The sequence below is a fragment of the Carassius gibelio genome, chromosome B7 (assembly GCF_023724105.1).
Source record: "Carassius gibelio isolate Cgi1373 ecotype wild population from Czech Republic chromosome B7, carGib1.2-hapl.c, whole genome shotgun sequence".
Lineage (NCBI taxonomy): Eukaryota > Metazoa > Chordata > Actinopteri > Cypriniformes > Cyprinidae > Carassius > Carassius gibelio.
The window spans coordinates 11,009,773-11,028,705 of NC_068402.1; the positions used below are offsets into that span (position 1 = coordinate 11,009,773).

Genomic DNA, 18,933 nt, shown 5'->3' on the forward strand with positions numbered 1-18,933 from the left:
TTGTAACTTATTAAAATGTAAAATAACTTTTTGTATTTTTATATATATATTTTATGCCCTTCAAAAGGGCTTTGATAACTTTCATAACTTTTTAGGATGTTAAAATTTAATATATTTTTATATTTATTTTATTTGTATTTTTTTTTTGTGACCAACTCATAATATGCGTTTCCATATCCCTATTATTATTACCACTTGCAAACCACGCTTCACGCACTATAGGCAGCACAATTCTAACATCCTGTGCACTTTGCATACGTCTGCTAGCACACTTCTTTCTTTTTCTGTTGGTCTCTGGAATTGTCATTCTGCAGTAAACAAAGCCGATTTCCTTACATTTATTACTAGTCATTTAGGTCTAAACCTCATTGCCCTGACAGAGACCTGATTCAAACAAGAGGACTGTTTCCCTTCTTCCTTTCATTGGAAAAAGACTTGAATGAGTGGTTCAACCAAGTCTCTGCCTTTCTCTCACAGAACAACCTCCTGAACAGCTACCAATCTAGCTTCAGAAATGTACATTCAACCGAGACTGTCTTGCTCTCAGTTGTTGAAGCCCTAAGACTGGCAAGAGCGGATTCCAAATCTTCAATACTTACCTAGCTGGATCTGTCCGGTGCTTTTGACTTTGTTAACAACCTGATCCTCCTGTCAACCCTGCTGGCAAAGGGCATCTCAGGAACTGCACTCCAGTAGTTTGAGTCTTACCTCTCAGATAGGTCCTTCAAGGTATCTTGAAGAGGTAAGGTGTCCAAGTCGCAACATCCAAATACTGGGGTGCCTCAGGGCTCTGTTCCTGGACCACTTCTCTTCTCTGTCTACATGGCATCATTAGGTTCTGTCATTCAGAAACAAGGCTTTTCATATCACTGCTATGCTGATGACACTCAGCTCTACCTCTCATTCCACCCTGATGATCCGACGATAGTTTCTCGCATCTCAGCTTGTCTAACAGACATTTCTTGCTGGATGAAGGACCATCACCTTCAACTTCAACTGCTTGTGGTTCCAGAAAACCCATCGTTTCATCACAAGTTCACCATCCAGTTAGGCACATCAACCATAACTCCTTCAAAAACAGCCAGAAACCTTGGAGTTATGATTGATGATCAGCTGACTTTCTCCGATTACATTTAATTTGCACTGGCTACCAATAGCTGCTTGCATAACATTTTCAGTTTCTGTCAGTCTTCGTACACAATGTAACTACAGAAGAGTCAAGTTTTCAATAGGAAAAATATAGAAACTATTTTGTCTTTTTTTTGAGCGAGATGGTCTAATAGTCTAATCAGATTTAATGATCTGTGCTAAACTAAGCTAAAACTGCTTCCGCCAGACCCAAAGATCAGCTGAATGGATTCAAAACTGTAAAACTCAACTGTTTAACTAAAGGGGAGTTGGAAAATTAGCTTTTTTTTTTTTAAATGGAGTGTTCCTTAAAGATTTCTTTCAAGGAGTGCTATGAGAAGTATAGATATTCATTTCTCAGCCAATTAACTTGTGAAAGCTTACAAGACTGGTCAAATTACTGAGCTATAGGTTTTGCTATATGTATTTTAAAATTATGGGATTAAATGTGATGTCTAGACTGGGAATCCAAGCTGTAATTCTTAGAGTACAACCTATTCAATGATTCCTAGGGTGTGCATCTAGCAGCAATATATGTAGTATAAACCGCATTTATAAGTTTAGATATCCAAAAGTAAATTATGGATCGTTTGAGTAGAATAGCATTATCATGATATAATAATGCCTTCATGACACCAGTGTAAAAAGCATTAATGCTGGTGTTTTGGTATCAGCCACTAGAGGACTATCTTGAGCTTTCCAATTTGTTTCCAGCCTGTTTCCATCAGTTTCCACACATCTCTGTAGTGTGCTGCTTCAGTCCTGAGTGCTATATCTCTCTGGAGTGCTCGAGAGGCGTCTAAAGTGCACATGCTGTTTTTTGTGAGCTGGGCCATACAGAGTTAAGTCTTATTTTAAACACGTTTGTTAAAAAATATATGAGAGTGCTGATATTTAATTGATGGCCTTCCCAGACTGCACAAGGTCTTGTACCACAGCTAGTCAGTAAGTGACAGAGCAACTATCACAACAAAACAAAAATCATGAAACAAAAACACCTCAGCAGTTTAAAAAGCATATTTTAGTTTCCCCATCTATTTAATAGGTGGATTCACAACTAACACATTTGTTCTAAGAATGTTCCTGTTATGAATTTGTTTATTTATTTATTTTTCATATTTAAGGTAATATTCCTTCTAAAACGTTTTGCTTATTTTATGAGAACGTTGCTTTTTTTGATCTTCTATGAACATTCTGAAAGAATTGGTAGCTTAAAAAAAATTATTATTTAAATAATTTTAGATGAATATTCAACTAAAATGTTAAGGGGAGAAAAACATTCCATAAACAATGTATAAATAACATTTTAGTTTGCTACCGTTTTGAACGAAGGTTGAATTAATGTTAGTGGAATACCAGAACATTAGCCAAAGTTCCCTTTTGGCTGGGTTGATCAACGCAGAACCTGATTTTACCAAGTGAGACATGTTCCTGGGACAACATCGTTGTTGACCCTGGAACAACATTGTGATTAACCAATCAGATTTGAAGAACCAGTTTTTAGATTTTGTGAAGTTTACGCTTAAAATCAGTGTTTGGTGCTTGTACATCAGTGTCATTCATCTATCATTTCCTCTGATTTTAGGGATTACTCATGGTTAAGGTTAGGTTTAGGTGTAGGGATATGGTTAAGAATATATTTTTGGAGTAAAATGTTGTTCCAGGGTCAACAAAATATGTTGACCTAGGAACACTTCGAACTTGGCAAAATCAGGACGTGCGTTGATCAACTGCAGGAACTTGGTTTCCATGGTTTGCCCTCTCCTCTCAAAAAATGTAATAAAATGTATGTGATCCCTACAGGACCGGCATAAAAATTTTGTGGAAGATATTCAAGGTGAAACTAAGCAGCTGAAGCCAAGAAAACTGTATGCATTACCACAATCCTTTTTCCGTTCTATCCTGTATCAGAGATTAATGATGCACAAAGAACATTCCTACCACGAAAATGAAAAAGATAAGCTCTAAACGCTTCATTGTGCTACGGCGCTCGCTTGGGCTTGAAGATGCGCGCCTTTCCTTGCAGGCCTGCGAAGATAAGTTAGCAGCGTTTGGAACTGTCTAAATGGAAAATGAGATCACAGAATGCCTGAGAAGATGGCACATCCGAACAATGATAATAGATGCCCGTTATTACCATTATCTGCTTCCAAAACAGTTACAGCCATAATTAAATTAGGGGCATTAATCGTATCTTGCAAAATATAACCTGTAAATATGGAAATTGTCCTTTATTTATAGAAAAAGCTAGACGGATCCTTTAAAGTAGAAAAACAGAATGGTTTCGAAGGTAAATGTATTATCTGATCTTTATTTCAATAATTCTTTTAGCAGTGTTGGCAAAACAGAACAGTCTACAGTCTTGCTAGGAACAAAAAAGGAGATATGGGAAAGATTGGAAAGACAGAGAGAAAGAGAGGAATGGAGAGAGAGCAGGCTGCATACATAAAGTAACAAACTGAATTGAAGATTTGGTCCAAGCAGGAGAATAAGACCATTTATCCATTATTATACCACAATGTCATATTTTGACATAAAAAAGACAAGCAAGAGATGCACACATCGAGAAGCCATATCTTTGGGAAAGGCATGCCACGGACAGAGGAGCACGTTGTGGATGCTGATTAACTTTGACAGGATAAGAGGTGGAACAGAGCCACCACATGCACCTGCTTTGGCTAGATTAGGGTGGGTGAAGGAAGTGAGAGTTGAGAACTCAAGAGTTCACACTGACGGATCCTTGCATAACACAATCTCCAGCTCTGTGCGGAACAGCTTTCCTCCGTCAGACAACGCCATGATGCTCTTCTTTGAGCTAGACAATTTCTGAGGCTCAACAACCTAAAGGAGGACACACATAGAAGTGTTGTATGTATTCAGACTACCAGTATTTATTGCTGAAATGCAGAATTAGTGCAGGACTGTGTATATGTCATTTTAAATGTATTATTCAATATTTAAGTTTTTGAAAGATGTCTCTTGTGCTGAATTTTTAGCAGCCATTATTCTAGTCTTCAGTGTCACATGATCCTTTAGAAATCTTTCTAAAATGCTTATTGGTGCTCAATAAAAATTTCTAATTTAATGTTGAAAGCAGCGGCGCAGAGAAAACTTTTTGAGAAAACTTTTTGAAGTATAAAAAGTTGATGAAAAGAACAGCATTTATTTGAAGTAAGAACCTTCATTTTAAGATTAAAATCTTACCAACTCCAAATATAATTTTTGAGTATCTATAATAATCATAATTTAATATTTAAAACAATTTCATACAATTATTTCTGCAATTGTAGCTTCTGTGTTTTTTTAAACTATATATATATATATATATATTATATGCAGCTTCACATGCAGCTTTTGTGCAACAATTTCAATTAAAAGACTTAACAGAATGTAAAATGCCTAACTAACATCAAGTTACCATTTTATGTTTTTGGTAGAGTTCTCTCAGCAGTGCATCCAGTTCATGTTCATCAATGTAACCATTTCCATCCTGTTGAGGGAAAAAAGAAGCAGTTTTACATACATCTTAAATCATAAACCTATTAAAAAGACATTTTCTAAGTGCCAGTTTAACATCTGACATAACACTTTGGAAAAATAAATCTTGCAGATGAAAACTGACAAGAAAAAGACGTCTCCATAATGTACACATGGTATCTGATGCAGCAGTGAATTTCTGGTTGTGTATCATATAGCAGTGCTAAAGTGTTGATGTTTTTGTGAATATGGTCATGTGTGGATAACTAATCCACAACAAAAACAACAACAAGGAAACAAACTTAAGAAATATACCCATTATCTGACCTTATCATAATAGGTAAATATTGCTTCAAATTCTTCAGCAGACAGTTTGAAATCCTGATGATGAAAAAGAAAGAGACATTTGTTATTGCTCAAGGCATGTTTGTGCATTTGTGTGCAAAACACAGTATCTATTGAGGGTTATAGTGTAATATTAATTTGACTTTTAATTTTATTTTGAGCATTTAAATATTCAGAACTGGAAAATAATCCTTCAAATCCTTTGAATTACAACATAACAGTGCAGCAACATATAGTATCATTGCTACAGTAAAAATAAAAAAATTAATTAAAACCATGCATACCATTTGTAAACAGGCCAATATAATATAATAATTTGATGCCAAATATAAAAGTAATTTAGAAAATGGCTTTGTTTAATAAAGCATTCCAGTAATGATAGTTATAATATTCAATTCATATCTCAAAAGCATTGCTTTTTATTCTGTGTATTCTATCGGTTTACATTTTAGTGAGCATTTTATTATTAATATTTTATATATAGATAATATTTTTTTATCATTGCATACTTAATAAATATAGCAAAACATATTTGTCTGGCTATAGAATAATATCTTTTTATGAAAATATTAAATCTTTCTCATGACTGAAATGGCAAAGGACATCTTGGTGACCATATTTTGACCCTGATAATGCTATCAGACTAAACAGAACATACAGTACAGTACACCAGTTCTTCCAGTCTTAACCTATTTTCTGTTGTTTTGATGAGGAAAAAAAAAGAGAGAGAGAGAGCACCCAGTGAATGTGGGAATCAGTAGAATCAGATCAGTACGTCTCCAGGTTCAAGAATAATCTATGGAGATTATCGTAACTATAGTAGGATTGAAGTAATCCCTATCAACCCATGCTCTGTGGCAGAAATCAGTTACCAATCTGCCGTCAAGTTCAGACACAGACAAAACCTATAAACACACATACAGTACAAACACACACACACACAAATAAACCTATGTACCCAAATACACATTCTGTGATTTCTACATGATTTTAGCACAAAACATGCATATGATCTGCTGCTTTAAAAACTGAAATTATTGCCATATTGAAAATCGAATCTATTTTCTTTAGCTCTGACTCTAGCTACTGCGATTCTACTTTTACTGCAAACAATTGCCAGCTTCCAGTATATCACAGTTTTCAAAACTTAAACTGAATTGAACTTAAAAACACTATTTTTTATAGTTGAATTCAATTTGTTCATAATTCATGAATTTCGCAGCATCTACTCTATTATTGAACTGAACTGAATCAACATTGAACTGACTCAAACTGAATAAAAACATGAGTTGCTTACAGCTTAACTGAAACTGTTTCATAATGATTTACTTTTTTATAGTTATTGAACTAAACTGAACCAACCAATTTGCAAACAATGTATTTTGTATAAAGCACTAAAAAAATAAATGTGAACTCTGTTTTACACAGTATTCATCTAAAGCACATTCTGTCTATATATGTCTTTTGTGCTACATTGATTTACAGTGAGTCTACTGGCATTTGTTCCTCAATGATCAATTTGTAATATTAGTATTTGCAATCTTGTTTTTCATTAACTCTATACTTACATTTACACAACTAATAAAGAAAAAAACAACAACTTTGCATTCCCTGGGAATGATAACCATAATCAGTTTATAAATTCCTTGCATCAAACCCATGATTTTATTCTTGCTCTCTTCTGTTCTGAGCTACAAGAATACTTTACTTGTACTCTGCACAATGGCAATACAGATTAATTGAATCTAACACTGCTTGATCTTACCTGAAACTTGAGCAGAAAATTCTCCTGCACAGGAAGCAGTCTAAAGACACAAAATATAACATTTAATAAAGTATTGTATTAGTATGCATTCACTTCAACTCACTCAGAGGCCTTCTCACCTAGCCATCTCAGACAATCCCAGTTTCCCATCACCATTCAGGTCAAACATTTTAAGCTGCAGAAGAAAAGCACAAATTAAAGAGTGGCTGTGTATGTGTGTGTCTGTGTGTGAATTGTGTGTGTCTACTCACTATGGTCTGTGTATATTCATTCAGTTTCTTGTCGTCGTAATGTCTGTTTGCTTTCTTCAGCAGATCTGAGAGAAAGCCCTGGGGAACCGGAAAAGATTGTATTCAGTAATGGATCTATAATAGCTATAGGAAGATCTGTGTGACCTATCGAGTTATACCTTCAGTTCATTGGCTTCAATGTATCCGCTACGGTCAGTATCATATTTTCTCCATGCCTGAAAAATGTAACAGTAGCATTAAGACACCTCCACAATTCCCACATATATGTACAGATCCTCTTCCCTGCAAAGGTGAAACGGACAGGGTTTCAATCTAAATTGTTCTGATTTGTATGTGATTATATAACCTTGATTAAACAAGTGAATTTGGTATTTGGAATTACACTGGGATTACTGGCGATCTGATCTAAAGTAAAGAAAAACCTGCTGTGATTTACTAGGATGTGTGTTATTACAATATGTGCATTTTTGTATTGCATGTGTGTGTGTTATTATCTGTAATGCTAGCAAAATGCCTTCATCATGTCCACACTTCTGAACAGTCTCTCCTCTTCTACAACTCAGATGTTCAAAAGTATGAATATGTTTTGTATTATTTACAAAATCACCATGTTGTACAAATGAACCTCCATTAACCCAGTTACTCACACATATACACACTGTGTTCCTTTATGTATTGCAGGCCATTCATAATGGATAACCTACTGCAAATAGAGTTTTCTAGCTCTCTCTCTCTCTCTCTCTCTCTCTCTCTGTCTTTCTTTCACTCAGATGCACACAAAGTCACCTCAGCTACTGAAAAATATTTAATTTTTACAATGTTAATAATTGTTATTAATCATGCCAGTCAAATTTCTGATATGCACAGAGATTTGACAGTCAATATCAATTCAAATAATACACGGCAAAAAACAATCACTGTTACATACTGCCATAAACTCTGCACTGGATCCCACAAACTGTCTGAAGCATAATAGAAAATTCTCCTCTGTGGGCAGGATCTGGGCCAGCTGAAAAAGATAAAGACAGAATGAATTATTCTCATCATCAATGTTATAAAAAATACTTTAAAAAAATGGTACTTCTAATTTAATTCAATATTTATCTTATAATAAAAAATTGAATGTTACATTTTATATAGATATATAATATAAAATGAATCAAATATTTTAATACTATAAACATTACATATACTGAAAATGACTATGTTTTCTGTTCGTAGCTACTACATTTAGACTCAATCTGTAATTCCACTGAAAGGGATTTCAGCACCATGGACAGCCACACAGTGGAGCACAAAGCTCTTATCCAAAGCATCCTTTTTGCTGCACAATCGACCAAGAGCTGCTGTCTTGAGTTGATGCCTGTGTATAAAGCCTATCTGCCTGGCTTAAGAAGAGAGTGTCTGCAAGGGCTGGACAGGGATGAGAGACCATTTCATGCTCTTGGTTATCTTTTCCGGCCTCAACACAGGAGCTCATCATTCCTGAACTGCTGAAGGGACACTAAACTGTACCAAAGCGAAAAGTCGGAAAAGCTCTGAAACCATCTGTCTATGACAAGTTCGACCTCTGAGTGCTCTGACACACAAACCTGGGCCTGGAGGATCACCTTCTGTCTATGTAGCAAAAAGTACTTTTTAAGCCTTACAATCGATCTGATGTTTTGTACGATGAGTATATAGGATGGGTATAGTATTACAACATACAGGACAAATATAGTTTCATGATCAAGAAATGCTTATTCTATATCTGAAACATCTATAGATCATAAAAAGAGACATTCAAGTTCAACAGAATGCATAAATGCATCCATAGTCATCATTAACCCTAGCACTGGATTGACTACAGATTCTTAAGTATAGACAAATTTCTTAATGTTTTGGGAAAAGTCTCTCATGCTAAACAAGGCTGCATCAAACATACAGTACAAACTGTAATATTGGGAAATATTATCACAATTTAAAATAACTGTTTTGTTTTTTTGTTTTAATATATTTTAAAATGCTATTTATTCAAGTGATGGCAAAGCTGAATTTTCAGCATCATTACTCCAGTCTTCAGTGTCACATGACCCTTCAGAATTTATTCTAATATTCTGATTTAGTGCTCAAAAAACAGATGTGCTGAAAAAGATTTGGATGTGAATAGTAGTGAAAACAGAAATCTTTTGTACCTTTATAAGTGCCTTTACCTATCTACCTATCTATCTATTTACTACTGCTATTCAGTACAATTAATTTTCTTCCTGTAAAAAGACATCTCTATTGAGTTGATTCTGTTCCTCTGTTAACAAATACTAAAATCAAATTCAAATGATTGTTTTTCATACCAGTAAAAATGAAAAACCTACTTCTAAAAATAATTTCTATCTTTCTGATGAAGTCAAGCAGAAAACCCTAAAAAGCTGGAATGCAGAAGATGACAGATATGACAATCCTAACATAGCTAATCTGCGGTTCCAGCTTAGATTCACACAATGCACACAGAAGAAAAGATCATTGACTTGTACAAGCCTTGAAAAAGTGGTCTGAATGAGCTGCTGACATCCTACCAGTTTCCAAGATAAAGCAGCATGTTTGAGATTTTGTACTAGACTGAAAACACCCGAACCCTAAACCCTCCCTTCTGCATTAACTGCATGATCTCCAACGAAGTAAGCTTTAATCTGCTGCATGGAAATGCTCCTTTCATCTTTTCAAAACCATTTTACCTCTACTAAGCCATATAGGATTTATAAAACAGGTCAAGGGAAAGAAATGTAACACCACTAACAACATTCAAAAACAATATACCAGCCAAAAAATGGTAAAAGCTTCATAACCAAAGCAGGTTGACTTTAACTGGAGGAAGGAAGGAGTTCATATGTTCATGTGGCCTCTGTGACTGGATTAGTAAGGGTTTCTTCCAGGATAAATCATTTTATCCATTCATTCGTGCCATCATCATGATGGATGTCCCCACCATCCTCTCCCTCCCTCTACATCCATCTCTCCCTTCACTCATTCCTTTCACCATCCCCCACCTTTCATCCTTCCATCATCTCCTTGATAGATGCCACCACCTGCCCTCTCCTTCAAGCCCTAATCTGCCCTCATTGTCCTCTTTCTATTTCTTCCTGGTGTTCCCTGAATCTCAAAGAGTGGTTCTGCAGTGTTCTCTCTCCAGAGCTTCAAACCACTGCTGTGGCTGTAGTCCAGCAGTGAAAAGGGGTGAAATTTACCTCTGACATCTCAATCTTCCCATCACCGTTCTCATCGAATTTTTGCATAAACTCTTTCATCCTGTCTTTGAATGAGGCATTTGAAGGATCCTGAAAACCAACCAAACATGTCTGACATTAAAAACAGCACAGTGTGTAACCAACTTGTTTTCAAATAGCTAGCTCAACAGAAGTGTCACTTTATGTATAAAAGATATCTAAAACCAGAAATTCCATTGACATTAGAAAATAGCAGCCAGATGGTATCTGCTCAGATGGCATGTGCATTAAGATAGATTAAACTAGACGTCTCATTCTGAAGTTCTTATGTTACATTCAGATCACCACTTATCAAGTACAGCTGCAGCTGATGTTTTTAACATAATTAACGAACATACACAATACTGTATATGACTCACCACACTTTTCCTTGCTAGCTCGAGCTCACGAATGAAATTTTCCAGTTCCTTCCCTTCAATGCAGCCATTTCCTAGAAGAAAGAAGTTAAGCTCATTTATTAAATTACGAGTTTAAACTGAACATCCAAGACACACAGATGCGGCTCAACACACATTCTCTGATGCAACTTGACAATCAGTCTCCCTATATTAATGAAATGAGGATCTAATACAAGTTCTTGTCTTGTTTAAACTGCTGAAGGAAAAAATGCAGATTATAGATAAATCAATGAGCTACAAAAAACAATGCCTGGTTTATACAGAGATAAATATTGCATCTTGTACAACGCTCTTTTTTTAATTATCTAGTTTATTTTAACCTTTTATTAACCTATTAATATTGATAATGGTTGTTTAAAGAATAACCAATGCTGATGCTTCAGTCGTTTCAGTCTTAGGCTAAAAACTAACCTAAGATCGTTTGGTTGTCTTAGTGGGTCTCCCACTCTTGCAAGGCTCTGTTTGCTGTTTTATAGAGTTCTGGACACTTTCTTTAGCTGGTCAGGCAGAAAGACCATCTTAAACCAGCTAAAACCTGAAAACTAGCTTTGGTTGTCTGTAACAACTTTTGATGGACATATGGCATTCCCATATATCTAATTTCCAAACTACCCTAAACCGGCCTAAGATGGTTTGCCGGTCTTAGCTGGCCTCTTAGCCAAGTCATGCAATCAGGAGGTCATGATGGGAGAACAGTTAATCCATCTGAAACCTGCGAGACCAACTTGACCAAAGGAAGACCAGCTAAAACTATTTAACACCAACTGAGAACAGTATATAATTTTAGGGTGGTTTACGAAATTTTTTTGCTAGCAGGACCAGTGTTTTGCCAAATTCTGAACTTCGCCAGATTGTTGCCCCCCTAGTATTGGTACATTTAGGGTTAGGATTAGGGGTGGGGTTAGGATTAGGCAATCAAATAGAGATTTCAGACAGAGGGTTAATAATTTGGCAGTGGGTCGAAAATGGGCACAACGCCGGCTCTCAACCTCCCGCCCATAACTTTTCATCATCATACTCTCAAACGCTGACACATAAATCAATTGCAAAGAAAGATTCCATTTCAGGGCGAAATCAATAATGTCAACAATGCCTGTGAGGCAAAATCTACTGAGCTGAGAAAACGCGTTCCTATCGCTGAAATAAGTTAACAGGGCGATAGCAGGCAATCATCCCACTGGCGCCTTTTCAATTTCCTTGAATAATTCAAGAATACGCTTGTGCGTAAAACTGCATTGCACATTGCCTGAGGATTCCACTTGCGTTAGCATCCCACTAGATCACTGTTGCCAGATCCCGCAAAACAAACAACCAGTACATAATGTGCAGAATATTTGCTTGCAAATATGAAACGGAATTCTCCAAATAAGAATCCTCACCTTTCAAAACAATAACAAACTACGGCTGTCCATAAAATTCAAGATTACAAAAGGCGAACTTGGCAAATAAAGTTTCTCACATACTTGCATTCACTTTTACATTTTTAAGCGTGTAGCTAACTCAATGAACTCAGAAGAAAATAACAAACATTTAAAACATGCATTTATGTGCAATAACGCAAATAAAATCATGCCGTAAATGCTTGAGTTTATCACTTAAAAAAACTAAAATTAAACGAGTAAAATAATAATAATAATTGATGAATTAAAAAAAAAAAAATTTTACGTTTCTGACACAAAAAAAAAGCAGAAAAAGTATTTCTCTATCACTACACGGTTGGAACACAGAGTGACTCTTCCATAATCCATAAACATATTTTACTAAATTAGGTTATTGTTTAGATTATTTATTACAATTAAAATTAAACTTTGGCAAATTATTTTAGCATAAAATATATTTAATATAAATTAAATTTTGAATTAATTGTAGACATAAATCAAATGCAATACAAAAATCACTTTGGATAAGTAACACCCTCCGATGTAGCACTAAACTAGAAACGCTTTTCGTCCCGAGACGTTGCACTCACCGTCAGCATCGAATTTATTCCAGATGTCGAGAAACTGGGAAGCAGTGAGTTCCGCCAGGAGCAAAGGAAGGGGCTCTGGTACTTTATTCGCCATATCTATAGTTTTTCTCTCCCTCTTGTTTTCAAAGAAACAAGTGTCCTGTCTTTGAAGCACTCCTCTACCCCTATGCGAGTCACTGCAAGAAACCTGACAGAGACGGCAGTTTTTAAGCCCCTCCGTAACTGCTGAAGTCTGCAGTTCATACACTCACCAATAGGCGGCATCATGTTGCGCGTTTAAAACCAGCTTCAGAAGGCCAGTGCGTTCAGATTCGTACTCTAGGAGCATCACAGCAGGATTATGGAAATTAATTCAAATGTTCACAAATCCTATGAGCTCGTATGCTTCTACGAGGAGAAAATAGCATCAAAGTTTCTTAAAGCATATTGGCAGTGACCAACAATGACTGGAGTCATTTAGAAAAAAATATGGAAGGCTTTATATAGAACATTTTCAGTCAGTTCATATACATGCTACATTTGTCTTTGTACATTAAAGAGTACATGAATGTACTCTATTTAAAAATACATTGATCATTAACCACTAATAAGATAAGCTCCTTTATTTAATTAATTTAAGCTCCTATTGAATGCTGAATAGCAATAATAGTGTGTTTTGTATGAATCTATAGGGTCTGGGGGATTTTCATTTCATGTCCACCATCCCCCCTTGCTCAACATCTTAACCAATGAACACATCAGTCTATTTATAGGGGAAAAAAGAGAAAATGAGAAAGAAACAGATTTAGTTTGGGAAAGCACTAGGGTTACAAGATGACAGGAGAAACTGCAAACACAAAATGGACAGGAATGCACCATGACAAGCAATAAACAGCAATCTCAGTAAGAGATTGTGCATAAACTAAATTTAATTTCTATCAATTACCAATCAATCTCTCACACACAATCAGACTCAAGGACTGCAGATCCTGGCTGAGCTGGTGAATGGTTTATACGCAGCAAGTCTTCATGATTAACTTTGAGAAGCCTGTTTTAATCCTGTATGCAATAATTATTATTATTAGTGATGAGACACAACCTGCAGAAGGATATGCTGGCGAGCCTTGGCCTTGGAACTGCACTTATGCACTTAATGCCAGAGGCCAAATGAGAGAAGGAGCATTTAAGAGATTAAAAAGGAGCAAGTAAGAAGGTTGGCAGAGATTATGTTAAAGAAAAAATATTAACATGTTCAGGACACTGAGGTTGGTAAGATTTTTTACAAATGTTTTTGAAATGTCGCTTATGCTCACCAAACCTGTATTTGTTTGACTGAGAATACAGTAAACAATTTAAAATAAATATATACATATAAATATATACATATGTATATACATATACATATACATTTCAAATATAATTTATTCCTGTGATTGCAAACCTGAAATTCAACAGCCATTACTCAAAGTTTTCAATCTTACATTTTCCTTTAGAAAATTCACTCTAATGTCATAATTTGGTGCTCAAGAAACTTTTATTTTTGTTGTTTTCGAAAATAGTTGTGCTGCTTAATATTCTTGTGGAAACCGTTATATATATTTACAGGATTCTTATATTTTTTTTATTGTAATTTTATTTATTTAAAATAGAAATCTTTTGCAACAATATTTTCAACGTTTTTAATGCCACTCTAATGCATCCTTGCTGAATAAAAGTATTTTAATTTCTTACTGATTCCATATTGACTAACATTCATAGTTCAACATTCTCAAAATAGCATATTACACAATGTTCATTCAGTAAATCAAGCCAAAAATAAATATCTAAAATACAATAATAATAACAGATAAATATCTGCATCAGGTCATGCATGCAAATTATGACCAGATGCGGTTTCAACAAAATAAATAAATAATACACAAGCAGATTTCAATATCTATGGTACTATTTCCCATAATCCAACTAAGTGACAGTGATGGCTATCCTTCTGCCACCACAAAACATGATCTGATGCAATAGATTGGCATGTCTCCAGCATTAGAGCTCAGCACAGAGAATCTCCCTAGAATCAGATGTACGATTCCATCTGACAAATGTCCCCACATATGTAGAATGTTGTTCATCTGATGTAAGGGATAATAATGTTTTTAGGCTATACAGTGTTTTGGCTAGAACGCATGCGGAACACCCATATGTGCTTGATCCTCTTCCAAGTCTAGATTAAGCTGTGCCACGTCTGCCATATTCATGTGATCTGTGATGAGCATGATGTCACAAACATTAACGGTGCATAAGTGACCATCAAAATTGTCACACTCAGCAAACTAAGTCACGCACAGGGAAACCACACTCATATATGCATGCATGAGTGTATCATCTCACATCACTTCAACTGAACACTATGAAAAATAAAAGGTTCCAAAAAGGTTTTAAGAACCTGAAGCATTTTAGAAAACCATCTATATACTGGGGCTTCAAAGAACCTATGGCCTACTTTTGTTAATGGAAGATATCAACAACCAACATGCTGATCAGTCCTAACTTCAAGCCATTGTTTCCAGATAAAATACAAGTCTTCTATCCATAACATTGCTTTCTCCAGTGAAAAAGTTGTCTGAATGAGGAATGAAATATGCACAGATCAAGTACTGTTTACAAGCGAAAAAAGTCCAAAACAGTTCCAAAGAGAGATACACAAGAGTTTTTCACTTTATAAGACAATGGGTATATTTGAGACATGTGGATTATTTGTGAATTTGATATTTTTATGAGCTGTTTGATACTCACGTTCTGACGGCACCCGTTCCCTGCATAGGATCCACTGATGAGTAAATGATGTGATGCTAAATTTCTCCAAATCTGTTCCAATGAGGAAACAACCTCATTTACATCTCATCTAGGGTGAGTACATTTTAAGCAAATGTATTTATTGGGTGAACAATGTCTTAAAATAAAGGAAAAAACCATTGAAGCACCTGCTTTTAATTGCATAGATAATACATTTGATTAATAAGGCAGAAAAGAGAGATTAAATGGATAGTCCTAAAAATGACATGTTTGTCTTTATTTTCTCACCCTCATGTTGTTTCAAACTTGTACATTTCTTTCTTTTGCCGAACACAAAATAAGATTTAGGCAACCAAACAATTGGTAGCTGTTGCTTACTCTGTTTATTTGTTTTTCTGGAAGTAAATGGCCACCAGCAACTATTTGGTTACCAACATTCTTCAAAATAGCTTCTTTAGTGTTTAACAGAAGAAAGAAACTCATACAGTTTTTGGAACAGCTTGAGGGTTAGTAAACGATGACAGAATCTTCATTTTTGGGTGAACTATCCCTTTAAAGAGTTCATAAGAAACACAATTTATTTCTCTGAGTTTAAATAACAAAGCTTAAAAAGGTTCAATTTAGTCAGTCTTCTGAAAGAGTTATGTGTGCTGCTGACTAAACAAAAACTGCCACTCAGACTACTCAGGCTGAAGTCCTAACAGTAATGGATGCTTCCTCACACACACACAAAGCAGTGGAACTTTCCAAATTACAGCTGGCCAGTTTTTCTGAGGAACAGGAGCATGCGCACACACTTTTACATACACAGCGGTAGAGAGGGTGCATATATTTATATTGTCTGGAATATGTTCATGTGAAAAGAAATGTACTGAACGCATATAATGACACAAGCGAACAAGCCTGATTTTACCTTTCAACAAAAGCAGCTCTGCAAACATAACCTGCGTCTAATAAGAAATGTTGGATGAATTATTGAAACGCTCCACAAAATAAAACACTTTATTTAATGAATCAGTGTCTTGGCATGCATTCTAGCTAACTCAGTGCTGAGGCCACAGAGTTATGGAGGTTGCACCTGACAGATTAAAAGAGAGTAACGTTAGAAAGAGGCCTTAACAGCAGTGGATTAAATACTGAATGTGTGGCGTATGTCAAGATTTCAGTGAGAGATATTATAGTGAATCATCTCAAATGTTGTGCAGCTATTAGTGATGTAATGTTTATACATCTTTAAATGTGTGCAGTTTAACTTTATGCAGTATATTCATCTATTACGGAGTTATTTTAGGAAAATATGCATTCATAGAAACAGTTAAGCCGACAGTCCTCGATGGACATGCTGTAATGAGGCTGAGGGAGGAACATCCTTGGAAATCCTCTACTCAAACTGTGGTCCCACGTTGATAGTTTATAAACCACTAGAGGCCTGCACAGTAGGTGGCTGTTGCAATTCTGTGTAGTGTGCAAAATTTACTCCAGTATGTGTTTTGTATTCATCAAGGCTTACTACATCAAAATGCTAATGCAGCCCATACATGTTAACAAGGGTGCTTAGAGCTTCAGGCAGTCTCCCATCCTGGTCTGTTTGCCTGTTTTAGAGAAGTTTAAGCATTTTTGCTTTGGCCAGGCTGATAGACCAGCACAAACCATCAGTCTAAGCCTCTGACATCCAGCAAATTGTTATTTTGTAATTTGTTATTGTTATTTTTCTAACAATATTGAGTAGGTTTTTAAAAATGTGAAAGTTAAGTGAGGCATCCCATACTCAGAATTTGGGCTCTGCATTTAACCCGTCCAAGTGCACACACACATCAGTGAACACACCCGGAGCAATGGGCAGCCAATACCAAGGTGTCTTGCTCAAGGGTCTCACCTCAGTCGTGGTATTGAAGGTGGAGAGAGCGCTGGTTATTCACTCCCCCACCTACAGTTCTTTCCAGACCTGAGACTTGAACCCGCGACCTTCAGGTTACAAGTCTTGCAATCGTTATGCAAAAAATATTTGACTGTAGAATTCTACAATTTACCAATCAAGAGTCATTCCACGATGTAGACGAGTCTTTAGTTGCAAAATAATTGGTATCATAAGTTGCACTGACACATAAATTAATGTTAAGATTCTTTCTTAACTGTGAAGATTCTAAAAAGACTTTTCAAGATCTCATTTTGACCTGCTGTCTTTCACTTTTTGTTTTGTGTGTGGATTGGCGCACTGGTTTAGATGTAAACTGGATGTAACAGCTGAATGTATATACTGTTGGACGAGAGCAGCGTTGGGAGATAAGTGGAAATCCACAGATCAGATGCAGATGCGAGTACAGAATTCTCACTCTTGCTGTGCAGAAATCCATCCACAAAAAAATAATTACAGTTCATAAGAACAGAGTTCCTCAAATCCAACAAATGAGAAGACAACATAATCTCAGTGTGGGCATGATAAGAGAACATCAACTGAAGCATTTGTCAGATATGTGCAAACATTTACCTTCATGAGACTAAGACAGTGCCTCTTCAAGTAGAGTATGTGTAGACATTTCCATAAACACATTTCTGGTCTGAAAAAATGGCCATAGGCTGTTCTCTGTCTTTTGTTGGATCACTCAGTTGGAATCACATCTGCCAACATAAAAAAATTATAATTCAGATAACTCGTAGCCTTTGGCTCAGACTTAACTATTATTTGTCAAAACCTCTTTTTGCTTAGAGTGAACACTGAAATAGTCACATTATTTATTAATGAAAAGGAGCAAATGCATACCAAACAAAACTTTGTTGGCCAGATTAATAATCACCCTTGATAAATATGATCAAAGGCGGCTGTGAAAATTAATCTGCATTGTTAATCCTTTTGATCTTTTATTATAAAAAAAATGACAAAAACATAAACTTTCATTGGACAATAAGAATTTTAAATGGGGGGAAATATCGTTATTATATAAATGTTTTTCTCAAAAACACGTTGGACACAATTATTGGCACCCCTAAAATTGATTATGAGTAAAATATCTCTTTAAGTATATTCCCATTTATATTTACAATTTGAGCACTCCAGGGTGATTATGAACATGGAATTATCCAGCCATGGATAAAAGAAATATTAATAGGATGGAAAACAAAGCCAAAAATCCCTTAATCATCCATCACAATGAGAAAAAACAAAGTATATATTTTTGATGTCCAGCAAAAGATAATTGAGCTTCACAAATTAGTAAATTAGTGAAGTGGATTTAAAAAAAAAGAGTTAGAACAGTGAAAATTCCCATTTCCACCATCAGGGCAATAATTAAGGGGTTCCAATCAAAATAAAATGTTACGAAACTGCCTGGAAGAGGATGTCTGTCTATATCATCCTAATGCACGGTGAGGAGTGGCCGAAGACTTCACGGATCACAGCCGGGGAATTGCAGAAAATAGTTGAGTCTCGGGGGTCAGAAAACCTTAAAAAAAAAAAAAAAAATGTCAAACAGCACTTACATCAGCACATGTTGTTTGGGAGGGTTTTAAGAAAAATTCTCCTAGCTCATCCAAAAACAATCTCCAGCATATTCAGTGATCAGACACGACTGGAACT

The 18,933-nt window shown here is 35.7% G+C and overlaps 1 protein-coding gene across 1 annotated transcript; it reads right to left on the minus strand.

The window, feature by feature from the left end:
- Positions 1-3,419: 3,419 nt before the first annotated feature.
- calb2b (calbindin 2b) lies at positions 3,420-12,805 on the minus strand. The gene is made up of 11 exons (XM_052560095.1): positions 12,594-12,805; positions 10,586-10,656; positions 10,188-10,277; positions 7,895-7,975; positions 7,125-7,181; positions 6,967-7,044; positions 6,835-6,890; positions 6,716-6,755; positions 4,933-4,986; positions 4,547-4,618; positions 3,420-3,969 (listed from the first exon to the last, which is right to left on the minus strand). Exons 1-11 carry the CDS (start codon positions 12,685-12,687, stop codon positions 3,853-3,855), a joined length of 810 nt encoding a protein of 269 aa, XP_052416055.1. The 5' UTR covers positions 12,688-12,805; the 3' UTR covers positions 3,420-3,852.
- Positions 12,806-18,933: the final 6,128 nt, after the last annotated feature.

Bases quoted from the DNA above. Each gene is read 5' to 3' on its own strand.
- calb2b (XM_052560095.1), bottom strand. From the start codon at position 12,687: ATGGCGAATAAAGTACCAGAGCCCCTTCCTTTGCTCCTGGCGGAACTC. The intron at 4,987-6,715 runs GTAAGATCAAGC...TTTCATCATCAG, and splicing joins ATTTTCTGCTCAAGTTTCAG to GATTTCAAACTGTCTGCTGA. The intron at 3,970-4,546 runs GTAACTTGATGT...GTCCTCCTTTAG, and splicing joins TCTACCAAAAACATAAAATG to GTTGTTGAGCCTCAGAAATT.